Raw genomic sequence first — 20,783 nt, forward strand, 5'->3', positions numbered from 1 at the left:
TTTACATTTTTCACCCAAACGTAGCAGAAGGTTTTGTACAAAAGCACAAGGAAGGCAAAAAGTGAAGTAAAAATAGAAGAATCCACCCAGAACGCTTCAAGAGATCTTAATCTATAAAGCAGGAAGTAGGAAGGGCAACATGCACATGCTCTGTGCCCATTAGAATTGTTCCCTTTAGTTTTGATTTTCGATTATATTTTCCAAAGGGATGACGTGAAACTCCTAAGTACATTTAAAAAAAAAATCTATGTTGCTTTTGTATTTCTCAGCCAGGGCTCAGTCACCTTTGAGGTATATTATTGAATTGGCTTTCTATCCCCACAGGAAAAAAAAAAATGAAGTTTCCATAATATGGTTCTTGAAGTGTCAGTTCTGAGTAGGAGGACAGAACATTCTAGACTTTATACTCCAATACCTAAAATCAAATTCTGCTTCTACCACTAACTGTGTCCCTTGTCCTATCTGTGGGTCAGTTTCCTTCTCTGTCCAGAGAGGGCAGTTTGATTAAATGATTTTTGAGGTCTCTTGCATGAAAATTTTGTGACTTCTTGAAACTGGCGTTTGCTGGAGTCACCCACACAGTTTGGAATGAGGAACCAAGGGCAGCCGCCCTCAGAGATCTGGATGGAGATTACTGAGCTTGCTTATATAGGCCATTGGGTTGTCATTCACACACTTCTCTGAGGTTTTTAGAACAGGAAAATAGGTGGGGTTAACTCTGCTCGTGAGAAACACCTCGGGCGAGCTATGATTTCAGTTAAAAGATGTGTTTTTGTGACTGGAGCGTCGCTGAAGAACTGAAGGCTGTCTGGTGTGCTCCCTGCAGAGTCACAGCCATGATTCTTTCCACCTGTAAGTAAGATGGCTTCGTCCTTCCCCTCCAGGGCTGGTTCTGGGCATGTTACTTAACTCTTGATCGCCAGAGGATGGCACGATGCTTGTGCAACTTTCAGGGGAGTTTCCCCAGGTGTTGTGATGGGCTCTTGTGTGTTATTCAAACCACCATTGTAGTGATGTAATGTTGGCAAATGCTCAGCGTGGAGAAGGCAAAGGGAAACAAAACAATGTCCTTAATTCTGTGTGTGCATGGAAATGCAGTTTGAAAAGTGTTTGTTTGTAGGGCCATACGGAATGGGAAGAGTGCCTAGCTGAAGGCTGGGAGACCCAAGTTTCAGCTTCTGGATTTGCTCGGTGATTAACCTTTGGCCACTTCTTGTGTCAGGTCCTTCTCTGTAAAACGGTACCCTGTCTCTGTCCACCTGCCAGCAAGAGAGCATAAACACTAGCTAAAAATGACACGTCCTTCATGATCTTAATTTTGGAGTTGCTCTGGAACACTGTTAAGGTCCACGTACAATTTTGAAAATGCTTATTAATTCAGCTCTATGAGGGCCTTATACACAAAATATCGTTAGAACGCAAGGAAGGAAAATGCTGTCTTTGAATTTAATTCTGGATGACTAGAGGACCCAGCTTTAGCAAAGCCCAGTCATATCAGATTAAAGCCACCAAAGACGAGCTAACAAAGTTTTTGGCATTTCTGATTTTTCAGTGGCAAAAGGAAACACTGGTGGCAATCTGTCAATGCCACCTGCTCAAGCCACATCACCTCCCAGGACCCAACCCTTGATGGTAGAATCTGTAAAAAATAAACCAGGCTATTCCAGTTGTACTGACCTGAATATAACTTACAGTCTTGACCCCCTCATAGATGAAATGGGGCTGCCCGTTATCAGAAATACAGATTTAACCAGAGCCAAGCAGAAAGAGCTAAGAAGCAACATTTTGTGTCTCCCACCACCCCCTGATGGTAGAACGAAGGTGAGCAGCGACTTAATCATCTTTTTATTAAAAGCTGTGTGAGCATCTGTACCTCATTTCTCCTGAGGTTAGAACCAGAGAAAAGGCTGTAAATTTTAACAGGAAAGATTTGGTTATATATAAAATAAATAATGACAAGGGTTGAGACAGGATTAGTTTGCCAAAGGGATTAGATGAGAGACTCCCTCTCAGCGGGGCTATTGTGAGGGTCCTTCTGGCTGGCCTTGAAGGGCATGGATTTGATGAACATTCACCATCTCTTCCAGCTTCTGGTAATTTGTTCCATGTAACTATCCCTTGTTTATTTCTGCCGTAAACCCCCCTGAAGACATGGCTCTATTTGCTTCTGGGTAAAACACTTAAGTGTTTACCATTGATGAAAGAAAACCAAGAGATGCCTCCAGGTGTATTCCTGCTCATCAAAAAGTGTCTGTATGTGTTTGCCAAGCCAGAGTCATTTGCCAAGTATGTTTGTTGTTTTAAGAGCTGTCATAGAAGTCTCGCCTGATAGGCTGCTATAGCGGAGGAGAGCATGGAGAAGGTGAGATATTGGTCAGACTGCGTGGTGGGGAGAGCCTGAGCGAGGTATTAGAGCGCTGCTCCCGTGAAACTTAATTTGTGAAACATCACTGGGTATGGTCAAGGTTCCTACCCACTAACTGTGGTCCTGAGGACAGAGCAGCCCAGTAGCGTTATTTAGAGGACAAAGCCCAGGGAGAACGAGGAGTTTGGGAAACTCCCCTCTTCCTTCCCCCCTACCTCATTTTCACCTGATTTCTCTGCCTTTCTTTTCTTCCCAATTTATGAAGTAGAAGGGGGGAAAATGATGTATATGAATGATTCTTACATCTTAGTGCGCCTGAAGCATGGATGGGATACTGACAAAAATGGTCCATTTCCAGACTCCCCTCCCTACAGATCTGGGGGTCAGGTATGCACCCCTGATCACATGGCCTTTCTAGGGCCCCTATGTTTGAAAACCCCTCTCATTCCTTGTATTTGATTTCTACACCAACCCTACCAAGTTATATTTTTGTCTTTACTATTTTTTAAGATTTTTTAAAAATGTATTTGACATTTGACAGAAATCATAAGTAGGCAGAGAAGCAGGCAGAGAGAGAGAGAGAGAGAGAGAGAGGAGGAAGCAGCTTCTCTGCTGAACAGAGAGCCTGACGTAGGGCTCCTTCCGACCCTGGGATCATGACTTGAGCCGAAGGCGGAGGCTTAACCCACTGAGCCACCCAGATGCCCCTTTACTATTATTATTAATATGAAGATAAAGAGGGCAGCTGCACAGCAACCTCTAAGATGGCCCCAGTGGTGTCCACCTCCCAGTGTTCACCCCTTATGCAATCCCTCTCCTCGGGTCTGAATCGTACCTGGTAACTCACTTCTCATGAGTAGAAGGTGATAAAAGTGGTAGAGTGTCTTCTCCGAGGTGAGGTTGTCTAAGGACGGTAGCTTCTGACTTCGTGCTCCTGGGCTGTGTCTTGGGTTATTGGCTGCCAGGCCGCGAGTGTTCTCAGGTGGCCTGAGGAGGATCCCCGTCATGAGGAATGGATGCTGGCACCATGGCTTGCCGACAGCCATGAAAGCAAACGTGGAAGTGGATTGACTCAACTTGACTCCAGTCTCATGAGCTTCGTGAATTTCTCCACCTTTAACTCTAAGCACCCACCTAAGCCATGCCTGGGCTCCCGACCCACAGAAACGGTGACATAATAACGATTTGTTTCCAACAACAGATGATGAATTCGGCGGCCAAAGCAGGAAGAACCGTTGGACCAAAATCAAACATGGCCACTTCTACCATTATTTTGCCTCCTGTTGGAGTTGTTCCCCTTGACCAAACATAGAGAATTTCCTCAAGTTACCATGAACACTAGCAGATCTGTCTTTTGTTTTTAAACAACTTTGACCCCCCCGTTACTGCCTAAAGTCTGTCATAATAATGATACCGGGGATGACGACGCCTGTGAGTTTCCATGTCTCCCAGCATGCTGAGATCCCCCCCGCTGTTCCTCCTCGAAGCCCACTGGCCAGTGTCATCTGTGCACTTCCTGCCACTGAGGGTCAGTGGACTCCGCTTCCGGCACAAGCGCCAACCCCGTCAGCAGTTCCTGTGGCTGAGCACTTCGTATCACGAGCTGGCTCCATGTCTTGAGTGTGATATTTGTGAACTCATCACGAATTCGGAGGTCACAGACATCAGTTCTTCTAGAAAATTCTGCTCTGAGACCTGGGGGCAGAACGGAGTTGTCTGCAAGACACCCCGTCTGCCTCACATCAGCTCATTCCTGGGGGAAAAAAAAAATCAATCTTCTTACACAGAGCAAACAATGGCTTCAAGATGCAGGAATATTTGGTGCCTTTGGGGGTGCCCTGGCCAGGATGGGATCAGATGTGCGGTCTTCAGAGAGGCTCTGCCTTCCCTCATCCTTTATACGCCCTGGACACCATCACCCCTGCTGCCCAGAATCCCACCCAGCTTCTGAGGCTTCTAGAGGCTCCTCACTCCTTCCCCACACCCACGGCCCCCTCGGGCCAGCCTGGCCAAGTACCCCCAAATGTATCAGTTGACTGTCCCAGGAGCTGGGAACTTGTGTTCTGTTAGGATCCCCTAGAAGTAGCTCTTCCTCTTACTTTAAGGTAAGACTCAAGATGATGTCAAAAACAGTTTGGGGTTTGACATAGGGTTAACTTCTTTTGTCAATACAAGCGAAAAGACTGACCTTTCCGGTGACTATCCTTTCTTAGAAGCAGGGACATTTTAAAATCAAAAGGAAACACCCTGGAGTGTGCTTCTAGAATTCCTCTTAGAAGGAGCATCTTTTTAATATCAAGGGGAAGTGTATACACAAGGCAAGGATAATGTAATAGCTCAAATATATAGAGGGCATACACTCAGAAAAAAGGATAGCTTTCTAAACTGAATAAACATTTCTTGGAAAAACTCAGTGTCTGACTTCTTCCCTCCTTCCTTCCCGTCCTCCGTCCTGTCTGTCCTGCCTTCTTCCTTTCCTCTTTCCTCCCTCCGAACCCCACTGCTGTGGATTCTTAGTTCAGCGAAACTTTTCTGCAGCCTGATCAGAGGTAGAATTTCACGCTAAAGGAAAGCTAGCTGGGTGTCCCCCTTCCCAGGTGACATTGGTTAAGTCAATTAAAATGTGTTTGCTTTTTTTTTTTTTTAAGATTTTATTTATTTATTTGACAGAGAGAAATCACAAGTAGATGGAGAGGCAGGCAGAGAGAGAGAGGGAAGCAGGCTCCCTGCTGAGCAGAGAGCCCGATGCGGGGCTCGATCCCAGGACGCTGGGATCACGACCCGAGCCGAAGGCAGCGGCTTAACCCACCGAGCCACCCAGGCGCCCCAAAATGTGTTTGCTTTTAAAAGGCCCTTAAGAAACAGAATTTACGATCATCATGAGGAAGTTGGGTCTTTCTGGGAATTTCTGGGAACAATGGCACCTAGCTTGCAGTGAACATCGGATCAATCACTCAGAGCCATTTCCCCAAAGCCACAGGCTTTCGTTTTCCTCCACGCCCTTCAGCTGCACACACAGCTGCCCCCAGAATTCCTCGCCTTAAAACCACAGCCTGGAACGTGTGGGTTGGGCGACTCAACTAGCCCGCCCCCAGGTTCAAGACAGCTCTCGAGACCGAGCCAGTTATTTCAGTTTTCAAATAAAAAGCAGCCGCCATCTGCCAGTGATGACCAAATTCAGAAGGAATAAATTTCACTTGAGGCTCTGATTCAGAATGAAACAGTGACGTCGGACATGCCAGGGGATGAAGATGAGGTTAGGCTGATGTAAACCTCAGAACACTAGAAACGGAGGGAAAGCCACCAACTTTGCTTCCCAGAGGGCTGGGGCCACAGCCTTGCATCCGACAGGTGTTTGGGAGCTGGGGGAGGCGACCTTGGAGCTGTTCTGAGAAATGGTGCTTCTCACATTTGCTCCCTCCCAGTGCCCCCTGGTGGAAGCCTGTTCCCCCACAGCCTCGTTGTGGCCACCCACCCCCGTCCGGAGGCGCCTGGAGCCTTGTGCCAGGGAGACAAGTGTGGAAAAAAGGATTCCCAGGAAGGAACACGAGCCCCAGCTCAAAGGGGAGGTTGGACTGCCTAACCCATGAGAGATGTGTCATTCCGAAAGGTCACAGGGATTACACCAGGACGTGGTGCCCTTTTCCTGATTTGCAGGGACCTGGGATATAATTAAAGATACTTGCCCGGGGAATAAGAAGCAGGTGAAAAGATCAGCGCAGGCGTAAGCCTGGGAGAGGAAGCGCTGGCTGGCTCCTTCCTGAGATAATCCTCAACCCTTCCAGCGGGTAAATAGTCATTGCCCATCTCTGGGGCATTTTAGTCTCTCTGGCAGGGGCCTTTGATATGCACGAGCTTCTGCCTCAACCCGGAATTTTCCAAAGGCACAAAAGAGTTTTCTCTCTGCAGGTTAATTTCTCTGCAAAGCATGGCTTCCAGAATCCCAGGTTGCCTACAGAAGTGATTCTCCATTTGTTCACTGACCTCGACAACCTGGGTGAAGCTGTGAATCGAAAACGACCACAGATCTAATAATCACGGATATCTGCTTCGGAGGGAATTGAAATTTCAGTCTATAAATAAAGATGCCTAGTGGCTTGGAAAGTCATGCCAAATGAGGGAACACCAGGGAACTAATCGGCGTTCACACACACACACACACACACACACACACACACTTTCTTTTTTCATTTACTGAACAATTATTTCTCGGGCAGCAACTTGCTGGGCAGAAGGAATGGAATGGTGAACAAGGCAGAGGTTGGCCTTCCCGCCTACAGCTGCTCCTGGTTTTCCAGGGAGAAGAAAAACCTTCTCATACTTAAATCAGTGGCAGCATAGGTCTGTGCCTTTGCTACTGAATCAGGAAAAATAAGTATTTTTGAAAACACTGATTCCGAAATCGTAGACTGCAGAAGAGAGCAGAAGTCACCCTGGGGATATTTTGGGGTTTGTAATCTACTTTGCGGGCTTGTAGTCCCACAGGTGAGTAGGGGAAGGCCTTTGCCTAGTGCCTAGATATCTTTCCCACCTGCTGAGTGATACCAGCAATTCCTTCTGGAAGGTTCTGTGTATTTAAATTTAAGGTATTGTGATAGCTAATTTTATGGGACACCTTGGCTGAGTTATGTTGCCCAGCTGTTTGATCAACATAATTCTGGATGTTTCTGTGAAAGGGTTTGGGGGATGAGGATTTAAATCAAGATTTAAGTCAGTGGTCTTTGAATAAAACAGATTACTCTGCACAATGTCGGTGGGCTTTGCCCAATCAGTTGAAGGCCTTAAGAGAATAGAGCCTGACCTCACCCCAGCGAGAGGCATTCTGCCAGCGGACCGCCTTTGGACTTGAACACAACTCTTCCCTGAGTCTCTATCCTGCCAGCCTACCCCATTAGATTTTGGACCTGCCAGTTCCCACAGACTTATGAACCAATTCCTTAAAATCAGTCTCTCTCTTCACCTCAATATAGGGATCATGCTTATAAACATGAAAATGCCTTCCAAAGAAGGACTACAGTGTAGCATGTTTCCTACTGTATCTGTTTATGATATCATTGATCCCTTACCAACAGTAAGTTTCAGAGCCTCTCCTGAGAACTGTTTGGGTGGTAGGGAGAGACAGAGCCCTTGAGAGTCCTGAACAGTGGGAACATCTGCCTTTGAGTCAGGGGTGGAGAGTTGGCTCAGGACAAGGGAGTTGGGAGCAAAGAATCAGCTTTGGCTTGCTTGGCCTTATTCCCTTGTTTTGTCTTCAGAGGGAGAATCACATCTACTTACATCTGTTTACCTTAAAACATAGCCTGTGAGTACCTGACTGAATTCTAGGGAGCTGGCTGAGGGAACAGGTTGGGAATTAAATGAGTAATCTCTATGATTTGGGTGCCTCAGCTCTGCTGTCTTATTTAATCTTCTCATCCGTAAGGATAGTCTTGTTCTGCTCCCAGTCTCTGAGCCAAAGTCTCTGGGCTTGAATTCCGACTCAGCAGCTTTTTAATTCTGTGACAAATTACTGAACTTTTCCTTCTCTTAGCATTTTCACTCTGTAAAATGGGGTAATAACAGGACTGGTTTCAATGTTTAGGGAGTAACTTAGCATAAAATGTAGTGAGATCTTAGTGTAGAGCCTGCTTACAGTAAGGCCTATGTTGGGGAACTGCCTTTCCTAGAAGGTAGGTTTCATTCCTATATTTTCCAGATAAGGTTGCTGAGTGATTGGCCAGAATCACATTGTTGCCACAAAAAATGGAGCCATAAAATTAACAAGTCAGGAAACAACAGATGTTGACAGGGATGTGGAGAAAGGGGAACCCTCCTACACTGTTGCTGGGAATGCAAGCTGCTACAGCCACTCTAAAAAACAGCATGGAGGTTCTTCAAAAAGTTAAAAATAGAGCTACCCTACCACCCAGCAATCACACTACTGGGTATTTGTGCTAAAGATACAAATGTAGTGATCTGAAGGGGCGTGTGCACCCGAATGTTTATAGCAGCAACGCCCACAATATCCAAACTATAGAAAGAACCTAGATGTCCATCAACAGATGAATGGATAAAGAAGATGTGGTATATATACAATGGAATACTATGCAGCCATCAACCGCCCCTCCCCGAAATCTTGCTATTTGCAATGACGTGGATAGAACTAGAGGGTGTTATGCTAAGCAAAATAAGTCAATCAGTGAAAGGCAATTATCATATGATCTCCCTGATATGAGGAATTTGAGAGGCAAGGTGATGGGCAGTAGGGAGTGAAAAAATGAAACAAGATGGGATCCGGAGGGAGACAAATCATCAGAGATTCTTAATCTCAGGAAACAAACTGAGGGTTACTGGGGGTGGGGGAGAGAGATAGTATGGCGGGGTGATGGACATTGGGGAGGGTATGTGCTACGTACGGTGAGTGCTGTGAATTGTATAAGACTGAGGATTCATAGACCTGTACCCTGGGGCAAATAATACATTATATGTTTAAAAAAAAAAAAAGTTAAAAAAAAAAAGAAGAGAAGAGAAAAAAAAAGAAAAGAAAAGAAAAAAAAAGAAAATGGAGCCATGATTTGACTGCAAGTTGGTCTATACCAAAACCCACTCACCCCCATGCGCTGTCCTAATACAGAAAAAAGTCCTCAAACGCCAGAGAGGGTTTCACTCTTTCATCTAGCATCTCAGGGATTGGTGCTTGATTTTGGATAAGTTACTTCTTTATTTAATGTCTCTGGGACAGAGGGTTAGGCTTATGACCTATAAGTACTAGCCAAAGCTCCGGAAGCCATTCTTGTCAACTTCGCTGTTCTACTTAGTCAAAAGGTTGTGGTCAGCCCTGCTTGTTCTGTGGCCAGCCTCGTGCTGTGTGATGTCCTGTGGTAGAATGAGCTACTGAAGAGTAGAGCCCAGGTGGGGTGTGGTGGTGTGGGGGTATGGGCAAGGCTAATTTACTGAGTTCTCTGTGTGCCCGGCAGCCGTGCTGGGGGCTCTGGGAAGCGCCAACATGGAGGAGATTACAGTGTGGTTCAGTGGTTCTCAAAATCAAGGGGTTTTTGTACGCCGCTCCCCCTCCCCCACCCCAACCCCGGGACATTTGACAATGTCTGGGAGTGTTTTGGTTTTCACGACTGGGAAGAGGAGGTGGATGTCAAAGGAGGAAGAGGGGTTGCTGCTGATTCTTGGTCATAAAGGTGCTGCTGAAGAAACTGTAGGGCACAGGACAGCATCCCCCAACTCCCCAAGAATCATCCAATCTGAAAAGTCAACTGTGGGGTGACCGAGAAACCTATGAGAGATGGAGCCTACGCAAAGATGGTCCTTGAGATGGACGTCCTTGAGATGGCAGTCTAACGTGGTGCCCAATTACGAGCCACAGCGCAGGACAGATCACTTGTGCTCCGGGAGCCTGGAGGACCATTAGATGGGAGTGAACTGCAGTGGAAGTCCTTTTCAGGCTGGAGGCAGGAGTGCTGGGGGTGACTGTGAGAGCAGAGCAAGGGCAGGAAGCTGGTGCACGAGCAGTGGTGAACGTGGAGAGTTGGGAGTGGAGCTGGCCAGGTTATGGAAGGTGATGAGTGTAAGAGAGAGTATCCTCTTGGGGTGCCTGGGTGGCTCAGTGGGTTAAGCCGCTGCCTTCGGCTCAGGTCATGATCTCGGGGTCCTGGGATCGAGTCCCACATCGGGCTCTCTGCTCAGCGGGGAGCCTGCTTCCCTCTCTCTCTCTCTGCCTGCCTCTCTGTCTACTGTGATCTCTCTCTGTCAAATGGATGGGTAAAATCTTTAAAAAAAAAAAAAAAAGAGAGAGAGGGTATCCTCTTGATGCCGTATGTAGTTGAGAGTCTTTTCAGGAGCTGAGGAAGGAGAGCAGTTGGCTGAAACAGACTTTCAGGGAAATGGACTTAGAGGATGGATCGAAGGAGGGGATGCTCAGGGGCAGGGCTCAGAGGCTGGGACTTCGGCCAATTCCTTCAGTCACTGAGCGACACTGTGCCCAGAGGTTGAGAGAGGAGACTCCGGACTCGGGCTGCCTCGGTCCGATCCTGGTTGTCCAGTTAAAAGCTCTTTGACTCTCAGCAAGGAGGCTCCTCTCTGTGGCCAGATTCTTCATCGTAAAGAGGCAATCTATTTAACCCAGGGTTAAGTGAGGAGTCAATGAGTTACCGCAGAAACGCAGATGTGGGCTGATGAGGGCTTGGATGAGATTGGTAGCAGGGAGAGAAGGAGGAAAGAGCCAAACAATTTCAACAGACTCATGGCAGATGGGATACAAGGGACGGGCTTCGGGCAGAATCCATTCTGTGCTGGAATCATACTCAGACATGCGAAGATTAGAAAAGGGGATCCAATATAGGTTTTTGTTTTGTTTTGTTTTCTTACGAATATGGTATTTATTTGTCCTCCCTCTGTCAAACCCTGAGCCAACCACTTTCCCTGGGGTGTATGGGAAAAGGAACATGAGGGTAGATGAGACACAGGAGAAAGACCTATGGGGAGGTGGAGAAGGTTCCATCACAGGGTGAAGGGAGTGAGAAAGGCCACCATCAGGCAAAGGAGTCCTATGGCCACCAAGTGGGCAAAGCCCAGAATGGCGTAGGAGAAGAGCTGTTGCTTCAGAGAGGGGCTCCTGGCATAATCAAAATGAGGCTCCTGAACACAGCCCCAATTCTAGCCCCACAGCCAGCCACTTCTACCATGACAGCCCCGGCCCCGATGCACCTGGCTGCTGTGTCCGTGTCCCTTGTAATGGCACTGGCTCAGAAGCCGGGTCTGGGAATCAGGGAGTTCAGGGGGGTGGGGGACTGCCAAGCTGCTGAGACTCTCATCTGTCAGCGTCTCTGGTGGTTTTAGCACCACTGCAGACAGTGGTCGGCTCAACCGCTGAGAGGTGTTCTTAACCAAGAAGGGGTAGAGAGGAACTTTGCACAGGTGCACAATTTCAGGGGATGAAGGGCTGTGGCAGGAGAGCTGCCCCCAGTGCAGAGAGGACAGAGAGGGGTGTGGGGAGGGCTAGGATAGTTTTCTTATGGGGGCTCATGAGGAAGATGAAAATTCCAGTTGGGCAAAAGGTAAGTCAGTGGCTGAATTAGAGAAATAAAAAGTTTTTTAGGAAAAAGTTTTTTTTTTTTTTTTCCTACATACATACATGTAAAAAACTCTTCGTCCTGGAATGGGTCCTTAACTATCTAACCACAGGTCTACCTGATTTTCCGGGGCGTTTCCTCTTTTTAATCTATAAATTTCAGTTTTGAAATATTTCAAGCATTGGGAAAAATATAGAGAATAACATAACCTGCTTGTGATTATTCAAGGAGTAGAGTGGGTGTTCTGAAAAGGTTTTCATTTGATGCTTCTTCAAACTAATTCCTTGATGTGTCCATTCACTCAACAAATATTTGTAGGATGCATATTAAATGCTAACAACTTCTAGAGCCTCTTGAGATATAACTGAACAAAATAGACAAAGGTCCCTGTTTACATTCCAGTAGAGGAGACAGACGGTTAAAAAAGTAAAATGAAATAAAATAAATAAATCGATCACATAGTAAGCTAGAAGGTAAAAAATGCCATCAAGAAAGAAAGAAAGAGGGATGCCTGGGTGGCTCAGTGGTTTAAGCCTCTGCCTTCGGCTCAGGTCATGATCTCAGGATCCTGGGATCGAGCCCCACATCGGGCTCTCTGCTCAGCGGGGAGCCTGCATCCTCTTCTCTCTCTGCCTGCCTCTCTGCCTACTTGTGATCTCTGTCTGTCAAATACATAAATAAAATCTTAAAAAAAAATAAAGGAAGGAAGGAAGGAAAAGAAAGAAAGAAAGAAAGAAAGAGAGGAAGGAAGGAAGAAGGGAAGGAAGGAAGAAAGAAAGAAAGAGAGAGAGAAAGAAGAAAAAATGAGCAAAGTAACGAATATCCAAGTCGGGGAGTCAGGGAGCACAGGGTGGCAGCAGTCATCAATCAAGGGAATCTTCATTTAGAAGGTAAGATTGGAACAAAGACTTGAAGGAGTGGCGGGAGTTAAGAAAATTGGATGATAATTCTATTTTTAATTTTTTTGAGGAGCCTCCAGGCTGTTTGCCACAGTAGCTGCACCAACTCACATTCCCACCAAGAGCACACGAGGGTTCCCTTTTCTCCACATCCTCAGTAGTACTTATTATTTCTTATCTTTTTGATAATAGCCATCCTGACGGATGTGATGTGGCATCTGTAGTTTTGATCACTTCCCTGATGGTCAGTGATGTTGAGAGCCTCTTTTCATGTGTCTCTGGAAAAATGCCTATTAGATCCTCTGCCAATTTTAAAATCAGATTATGTGTGTGGGGGGGTTGGTGTTGAGTGATACAAGTTCTTTGATATTTTGGATATGAACCACTTATCCAATATATGATTTACAAATATCTACTCCCATTCAATAGCTTGCCTTTTTATTTTGTTGGTGGTTTCCTTTGCCATGCAAAAGCTTTTTAGTTTGATGTAGTTTTCTTTTACCTTTTTTGGGTCCTTTCCTGATGACCCAGTAATTTCACTTCTGAGTATTTACCTGAGGAAAACAAAACCACTGATTTGAAGAGATAAATGCACCCCTATATTTACTGCAGCTTTATTTATAATAACCAAGATAAGGAAACAGCCCAGGTGTCTACTGTGGTGACTGGATACCCAGACTCGATATCCACTGTGTATCCAGAGGACTGGATAAAGAAGCTGTGAGATATAAATATATAACTCAGTGGTGAGAAAGAATGAAATCTTACTGTTCACCCACATGGGTGGACCTAGAGGTGATTATGTTAAGTGAAATAAGTCAGACAGAAAAGACAAATATCATATGATTTCACTTACATGTAGACTCTAAAACACAAAGCAAATGAACAAACCCAAACAGAAACAGACTCAGAATACAGAGAACAAACTAGGAGTTGCCAGAAGAGAGAGAGGTGGAGGCACAGGCAGAATGGGCGGAGGGGATTATGAGGTACCAAGTTTCAGACATGAAATAAGTAACTCACAGGGATGAAAGATTCAGCATAGGGAGTTCAGTCAATAATACTGTCATAACACTGCATGGTGACAGACGGTAACTACACTTACTGTGGTGAACATTACATAATGTATGTAATTGTTGAATCACTATGTTGAATACCTGAAATGAATATAATATTTTCTGTTGATTATACTTCAATAAACTGCGGGGAGAGCAGGTCTGGCGTGCCTCAGGAGCAGCGAGGCGGGCAATGTGGGTGTGTGACGTGAGCAAGGACATGTTGGACAGAAATGAGGGGCAACGGGAGGCCAGTTCACAGAGAGTTTTATAGGCTAGTGTGAGATATTTGGCTATAACTGTCAATAAAATGGGGAGTCTTTGTGGGATTTGGAAACAAGGAGCAACATGATCCAACTTAGGTTTTCCATTAATTACTCTGGCTGCTGTGCCAAAATGAGACCAGAGGGAGTTTAAGGTAGAAGTGGGAAGAAGTCAGCAGGCTGTAGGTATAATCCAGATGAATGATGGTGGCTTAGGCCACGGTAGTAACAGAAGGGTAGGAAAAGCAGTAATATTGTGTGTGTGTGTGTGTGTGTGTGTGTGTGTGTGTGTGTGACAGAGAGAGAGAGAGAGGAAAAGATAGAGTTTTAAACCATGGTGAAATATACATAACATAAAATTTGCCATTTTAATTATCTGTAAGTGTATAGTTCGGTGGCATTAAGTACATCTGAATTATCATACAACAATCCCCACTGTCCATCTCCAGACCATTTTCATTCCAAACTGAAACTCATGAATACATTTTGAAGGCAGAATCAACATGCTTTCATACAGGTTAGACTGGGGTGTGAGAGAAAGAGAAGAGTCAAAGACAACTCCAAGATCATTGACCTGAGCCACTGGAAAAATGATCTCGCTACTGATGAAATGGAGAGGATGGGTAGAGCAAATCTGGGGAGGAAGGAAGAGAAGGAGTTCAGATTTCTTCATGTGAGCTGGAGGTGTCCTCTAGACACCCAAGTGGAGAATTTGAGACTGCATTTGGGTATGCAAATCTGGAACGCACTGGAACTGGATAGAGGTATATATTTGGATGTCATCGTGTCATTGGCAGATAGATTGTTTTTAAGAAAGAGGAATGAGATAATCAAAGGAGTGAATGAGACAGAGAAAAGATCAAAAGCTTTGGAGCAGGCTATTTAACCCCAGGCTGAGAGGGTAGGAAGGAAGAGAAGTAGCAAAGGAGACCAAGAAGAAAGAAAACCAAGAGAAGAGTGTGGAATGCTGCTGAGAGGTCAAGTAAGATGAGGACATCCAGTTCACCATGGGATAAGGAGTGCGTAGGTCACTGGAGACCCTAGCAAGAGCAATTTGGGGGAAGTAGTAGGAACAAAAGCTTGACTGGAATGGGTTAAGAGAAAACGAGAGATGAAGTGGAAGCAACAAGAAAAGGTGAGTCATTTCTAGATTTTACTCTAAATGGGGAGCAAAACTGATCAAGGAAATTATATCAAGAGTAGTTTCTTTTGTTTTTAATGGGGAAAGTAGCAGCATATTTGTATGATAATGGCAATGATCCAGTGGAGAGGGGAATGGTCATACAAGAGAAGGAAGAAGTATTTTTAAAATGTGGAATTTGAATACCTCTACGTGAGGCCATAGCATTTTTGTCACATTCTAAACCGTAGTCTGACCCACTTCATTCATTTGTGTAACCTACATTTGACTTTGCGTCTCTTGGCCTGGATAGATACAGATCTATATGGGGCTCTAAAACAACACTGGAGTCAATTGGCAAGAATGTAAACTAGACCCCGTCTTGCTAAAGTAGACAGAGCCCCTAAGTGCTAACGCACCCTCTTTCTCAGAGTGTTTGGGCCATTTTTTCATGCAGATACTACCAGGAAATTGACAGAAGCTGTTGAAATCCCAAAACTTAATAATACATAATAAAAATAGTGCAGATTTGGGGGGCTCAGTAATTTTATTTTAGTGTCTAGAAATCAACCTTGGCATGGTCCTTGGGAAATGGGTGATTTCTGGTTGCAGGCAAAAGATGAGAGAAAATTATTAAGTCAAGGGTGAGTGATAAAGCAGCAATGGGAGGAAAGATGAGTCTTTGCTGGGCTTGGGCTGGAACTATGTCTCCACAGTGGAATGAGACATTTGCCACTGGACCACCAATGTTTCTGTAGCCCAAAGACTGAGTATGATAATGTCCAAGTCAGAGACAGGCAAGTAACTAATGCATGAACCTAGGTTTGGAAGGTCAAATTCTGTGAAAGGAAGGGAAGCTGATATAGCCTTATAACTGTTTGAGTATCTTTATTCTTATCTATCCTATACCCCTAGAAGGATGATCCATAGGGAACAAATATGGTAGCCAACCTCCATGATGGCTAAGTGAGCCCAGCCTCTTGGTATTCTTTCTTCTCCACCTTGCACTCTATCCTGGAAACATAATCTGTAGGGGTTGGATCAACATGCTTCCAAGTCCTGGCTTCTGGTTGGATTACACTAACGGGGAGTCCTGGGAGGAAGTTATGGTGAGGTTGCCTTGAGTTGGTTGTGTCTCTCAACAGCAGATCTTTGCTCCTATCAAAGAGATTTTGGCTCTACTTGTCTCTTTCTCACTTTCCTGGTCCTTTTGGACCTAGGGATGGTGTCACTTCTAGTACTCCTGGACCCAGTTTCCCTTACCTCCATCCACACCTTTGTAATTAGTTCCTTCGTGTATGAACTCTTTTAAAATTGTTCTAATTTAAATATGTCATGTTTCATATTGGAAACCTGACTAATACAGTAATTGGTATCAGAAGTGGCTCCAGGAAACAGAGTCAAAACTGGATCTGAGATTTATCTGGTCATATTATTTAGAGGTCCAAGGAAGCCTTATTGCTGGGGGAAATAACTCAATTATAATTACTCGAATTATCATTCTTGGCAGCCTGGAATGAAGGGAAAAATGCTAGCTATATGGAATCCTATAAAGTCTCAAGATGGAAATCAGAGCACAATCCCCTAGGAGTTAGAAGTGATGCCTCGACACTGTGCTGATAATTATTTTTAACTTGAAAAGTAGCTGCTGGCTTGCTACTGGTGAAGACTGAATGGTCAACCATGGATCATGAAATATTTATGTGATTCAAGCCGCCTGTCTTAAATGGAGTGTTATCTGATTCAATGAACCATAAAATTAGGCAGGAATAGCAGTACTCCATCATAATATGGAAGCCGTGTATTTGAAAGTAGGCCCCAGGAGATCCAGAAGGCTCAAGATAGCTTCAGGAGCAGGTGACTTATACTCACATAGTACCTGCTCTTTCTGCTTCTCCTTCAATGCACACAAGAGGCCTCAGGGGAGTTCCTCAACAAGTCTCATGTATAGATAGATCTGAATCCTGAGCACAGATGAGTGGGAAATAAACAGCCATCATGCTATAGCCGCATTCAGAGGTCTCCTGAAAGATGGTGCTGAAATGAAATCCTCCCAGAACTTCAAAAAAGTTTGTTTATACTTCATTAGGAAGATAGTCTGAGATATTGAACTACGATAACTAACTAGTGATGGCCCAAAAAAAAAAAAAAAAAAAAAGTTGGTTTGCTAGTTGGGAACATGGAAGGTACAAGGTCAGGAGACTTTTAGCAAGGTCTGGGGAGAGAATTATGGCTGAAACTCTTGGAATGGGGACAGAATGGAAAGATAAAGTCAGAGGTCTACAAGATGATACATTCCGTTAGCCTGTTTTCAGTTTTGTTTGTGCTTCTTCAATGGTTCTCTGAATACTCTTAACCATGGTGTTCCATGATTCAGAAGCAGCTGGCTTATAGGACAGAGGAATGGCCAGCTAAAAGCTCAGTTACTACTATGATGTCTGGGAGATAACATCTTGCAATGTTGGAGTGGTATCCTATAGGATGCAGTGAATGTCTTAAACCAGCAACAAGTATAGAGCCAGGATGCATGAGTTGGGGAACTTAGGAGAGGTATTTGGAGTGGTCCCTCTCACCATCTCATCTAATAACCCACTGCAATATTGTTCATTTTATCTGTGACCTTGGGGTTGGTGGGAGGCAGATTAACCTCTGCCTCATAAGGCTTCTCAAAGGGGTTAGGTATGATTATCCTGTTTTGGCAGATAGGAATACCAGAAGTTGAGATCCCCCTCTGGCCATTTTGAGATTCCTTGTGTCACTGAATTGATTGACACAGAAAGGGGTCAGTGTAGTTGGGATGAGTATCCTGATTATCAGGAAGCAACAGGATTAGTTCTTCATAGAGTGGACAAAGAGGACTTTGAAACTCACAGAATTTGCCATCTTTCTTTCCTAATATTCAAAATAGTCCTGGTCAATGGAAAACTATAACAACCCCATAAAAACAAGACCAACTAAGGACCCAAATCCCACAGGAATGAACATTTGGATTATTCTGTCATATAAAGTACCTTCTTTAGCCAAAGTGTTGGCAGAGGCAAAGGGGAACATGGACTAGATGGTGACAGAAGGCACCTGTGATCATTAGCTTAGGACTCAGGACAGCTGTAGATGGGGGATTGTAGCAACTCTGTTATATGTTACTGTTCTTTTCTCCTTATTTCCTTCCCTGCCTTACTTAAAGTGTCTTGATGTTTAACGTACTATGTTTCAGGTGGAAGTATGACTGTACTGACATCACCTGGTGTTAACATGATGGCTGATGAAACTCCATTGCCTCCCCTGTTTTTGGGGGCACAGAGTAGAGGCTGAGGGTAGACTGCACTGGGGGTCTTCTGTTTGTACCCCACTTCCATTTTCCTGGGACTTGAGAGATGATGTCTAATTTAATCTTCTCAACAACCCTATACCAATAGTAGGTCTTCTTGATTACCCTCTTCCCATACACCTGGGACTGTTCTAGGTTCTTCCCAGGAACTGGTTCAATCAATCCTCCCAGTAGTCTTACATGCTAAGTATCTAATTGTTCCCATTTTACAGACAAGGGAACTTAAGTGCAGAGCAGTTCAGTAAATTCCCCAGATTAACCTCTGCCTCGTAAGGCTTCTCAAAGGGGTTAGGTATGATTATCCTGTTTTGGCAGATAGGAAAACGAAGACTTAGAGAAGTGAAGGGACTCATTGCACATATAGTCACCCACACAGTGAGGATTCAAACCCAAGTCTGTCTAACCTCATAACTCATGTCCAACATACTCTTTGCTTCCTTAATTCTTCATTGTCTGGTGTCACGATGAGAAATCCAGGTTCTATGAACATAAAATATTAAGTAATAAAATATTTAAAAATATTTTTAGAAGAAATATGATGGACCTAATTCAAAATCCATGCTAACAGATTTCCTAGGAGAACATTGCTTTTGGAATCCTATTCTTTTATGCATTTATTAGCTGACATTAGCCCCAATCAAGGTAAAGTAGAATACAGTGGTCATTGTCATTCACAGACCGAGGAAATGCATAAACCAGACCTGGGGAGAAGAGCCTGAGACGGGAAACCACACTGGTCAGGGTGCCAGTAACTTCTTTTTGCTTTTGAGACAGTTTCTCACCTGCCACCAGTAAAGGGGGGCAGAGTGAAGACCTAGCATATGTTTCATCATTCCTATCACTCCCTGGGAATTTCCTTCCGGAAATTTCCTCCTTTGGACTAGCACCGCTGACCTCATCTAGCCAATATCATGGACTTACGGCTCTCCCACAATGATCTGCTTTTCAGATAATACCATCCAGTCGATTTTCTGTTGCTGTTGCTGCTGTTCCTTGCAGAAGCGGTGAGTCTACTTCTGAGGGCAACTTCTTGGAATTCATCCATTTCGTTTCTTTATCGTCTGTTGCGTCTGTGTCTCTCTGTATCTGCTGTTCCCTTTGTCTGGGAAACCCTTGCCCCACTTCCTCCCTGCTGAGTGCCTAGTGATCTAAAGGCATAAGTAAAATTTCAGGTTTTCAACCATCTGTCCTGGTTGGATCCCTTGGACATTAATTGCTCCTTCCATTGCATTCCCATAGCATGTGGCTTGGTTCTGTATTTGATATTTATTTTATGTATGCTCTTTGCTTTCTGTGTTCCACTTAATAATTTTTACCCCTTAAGTGCAAGAATCCTGTCTTATTTATTTGAATACCTCCTGCCCCCAATGATCAGAGTCTCTTGCACTTTGATGCCCAGCAAACGATTGTACAGAGTAAATGCGAGGTACCGTGAAAAGAGGAACAGCTAGCATTTAATGGGAGTGTCCTCTCTGCAAGACTGTGCTAAAGGATTTGCATTTATTAGTTCAAGTAACTCTCAAAAACACCTATGGCCTTTCTAATCTCCATCTGAGAGATGAGGGAACTGAGGTTTCACCGGCTCTGGTTTGGGAGACGGACATAACAACGTTTCTTCAATTTTATTCCATAAAAACTCCACATGCTCTTAGTACCACTAGCTCCTCAGTAAGGAAAATGCAGTTCTGGGAGGTGGTAACTTGCCCGTGGGAAGTCTTCTGAGTAAGAAGGGAGTTGGAAAGAGACCTGGAGCTTCCTCTTCGTTTCATGAGTATTGGGGGAATGCTTGGATAACCCGAATTCAGGTCATTGTTGGTAACATGGTTGTTTTTCAATCTCAGACAAGTCAGAACACAAATAAGCCTGAGCAAAGATGAAGAATTTCCAGAAAAATATACACGGCATCGCAGGCCATGGTTCCGGGAATTGCCAAGCAAGAAGCGAGTGAGTATCATCTTGATGAGGGGGAGGGAACAGAGGAAGCATGTGTTTTTAGGGACTAAGCTCCTCGAGGTACTGTTTGTGGCCACACACAGAATCTCATGTCATGCTCGGTGTGTGACGAGGGTTTCATAAACACCCAGTGAATGAATTCCTTAGAAGAGAGCAAAAGGAAAAAAAAAAAAAAAAAAAAAGACCATTTAAATTAGCCTACTCTGCTATGTTTCGGCAGAACTTGAAACCAGACAGGGAATGGGGAAAAATGTCTTCTGCCATTTTTGAAAGCAGGAGTAATTTTCAGTTCACTGTTGGAGGGAACCGTGTTCTTAAGAAGTGTGATAAGCTCAAACACAGCTCACAGCGTGTGAAAGGGAAGGGCTGTTTGTCATTTTTCAAGAGAGAAAAACCCATAAAACAAAGTGAAACTATTGGGGGGGGGGATTAAAATTTAAGAATGTGGCTTAAAAAACATGCAGGGGCACCTGGTTGGCTCAGTCCGTGGATCATGCGACGCTTGATCTCATGGTCATGAGTTCGAGCCCCGTGTTGAGCATAGAACTATTTTAAAAAAGAAAAGAGAAACATCCGCTGCAATGCTGGCAAGAGAATTCGTGATCTTGACAGCTTACAAAATGATGAGTGTGTTGCTGGATTCAGAGGTTGTTTTATGGTCATTTCCTATATTTATCCCACTCTGGTTTTTGCTCTGGTGAAGCCAGAGGGGAGAATTGGGGCAGCAGGGGAATATAT

The 20,783-nt window shown here is 44.6% G+C and overlaps 1 protein-coding gene and 1 pseudogene across 2 annotated transcripts in view; one reads left to right on the forward strand and one right to left on the reverse strand.

Annotated features, from left to right (window-relative positions):
- The first annotated feature begins 626 nt into the window (after window positions 1–626).
- Window positions 627–20,783, forward strand: part of TXK (TXK tyrosine kinase) — a 63,812-nt gene continuing 43,655 nt past the window's right edge. Inside the window, exons 1-3 of the mRNA XM_082728384.1 lie at window positions 627–852; window positions 19,042–19,096; window positions 19,934–20,036. Coding sequence (XP_082584510.1) covers window positions 765–852; window positions 19,042–19,096; window positions 19,934–20,036 — 246 coding nt within the window. The 5' untranslated portion in view covers window positions 627–764. The remainder of the gene's footprint in view (window positions 853–19,041; window positions 19,097–19,933; window positions 20,037–20,783) is intronic.
- Window positions 10,138–16,033, reverse strand: LOC309863883 (ATP synthase F(0) complex subunit C2, mitochondrial pseudogene; annotated as a pseudogene). Its single transcript has 2 exons — window positions 16,028–16,033; window positions 10,138–11,353 (listed from the first exon to the last, which is right to left on the reverse strand). The product of its transcript is annotated as an ATP synthase F(0) complex subunit C2, mitochondrial pseudogene (transcript).

This window comes from Mustela nivalis, assembly GCF_964662115.1.
Source record: "Mustela nivalis genome assembly, chromosome: 4".
Lineage (NCBI taxonomy): Eukaryota > Metazoa > Chordata > Mammalia > Carnivora > Mustelidae > Mustela > Mustela nivalis.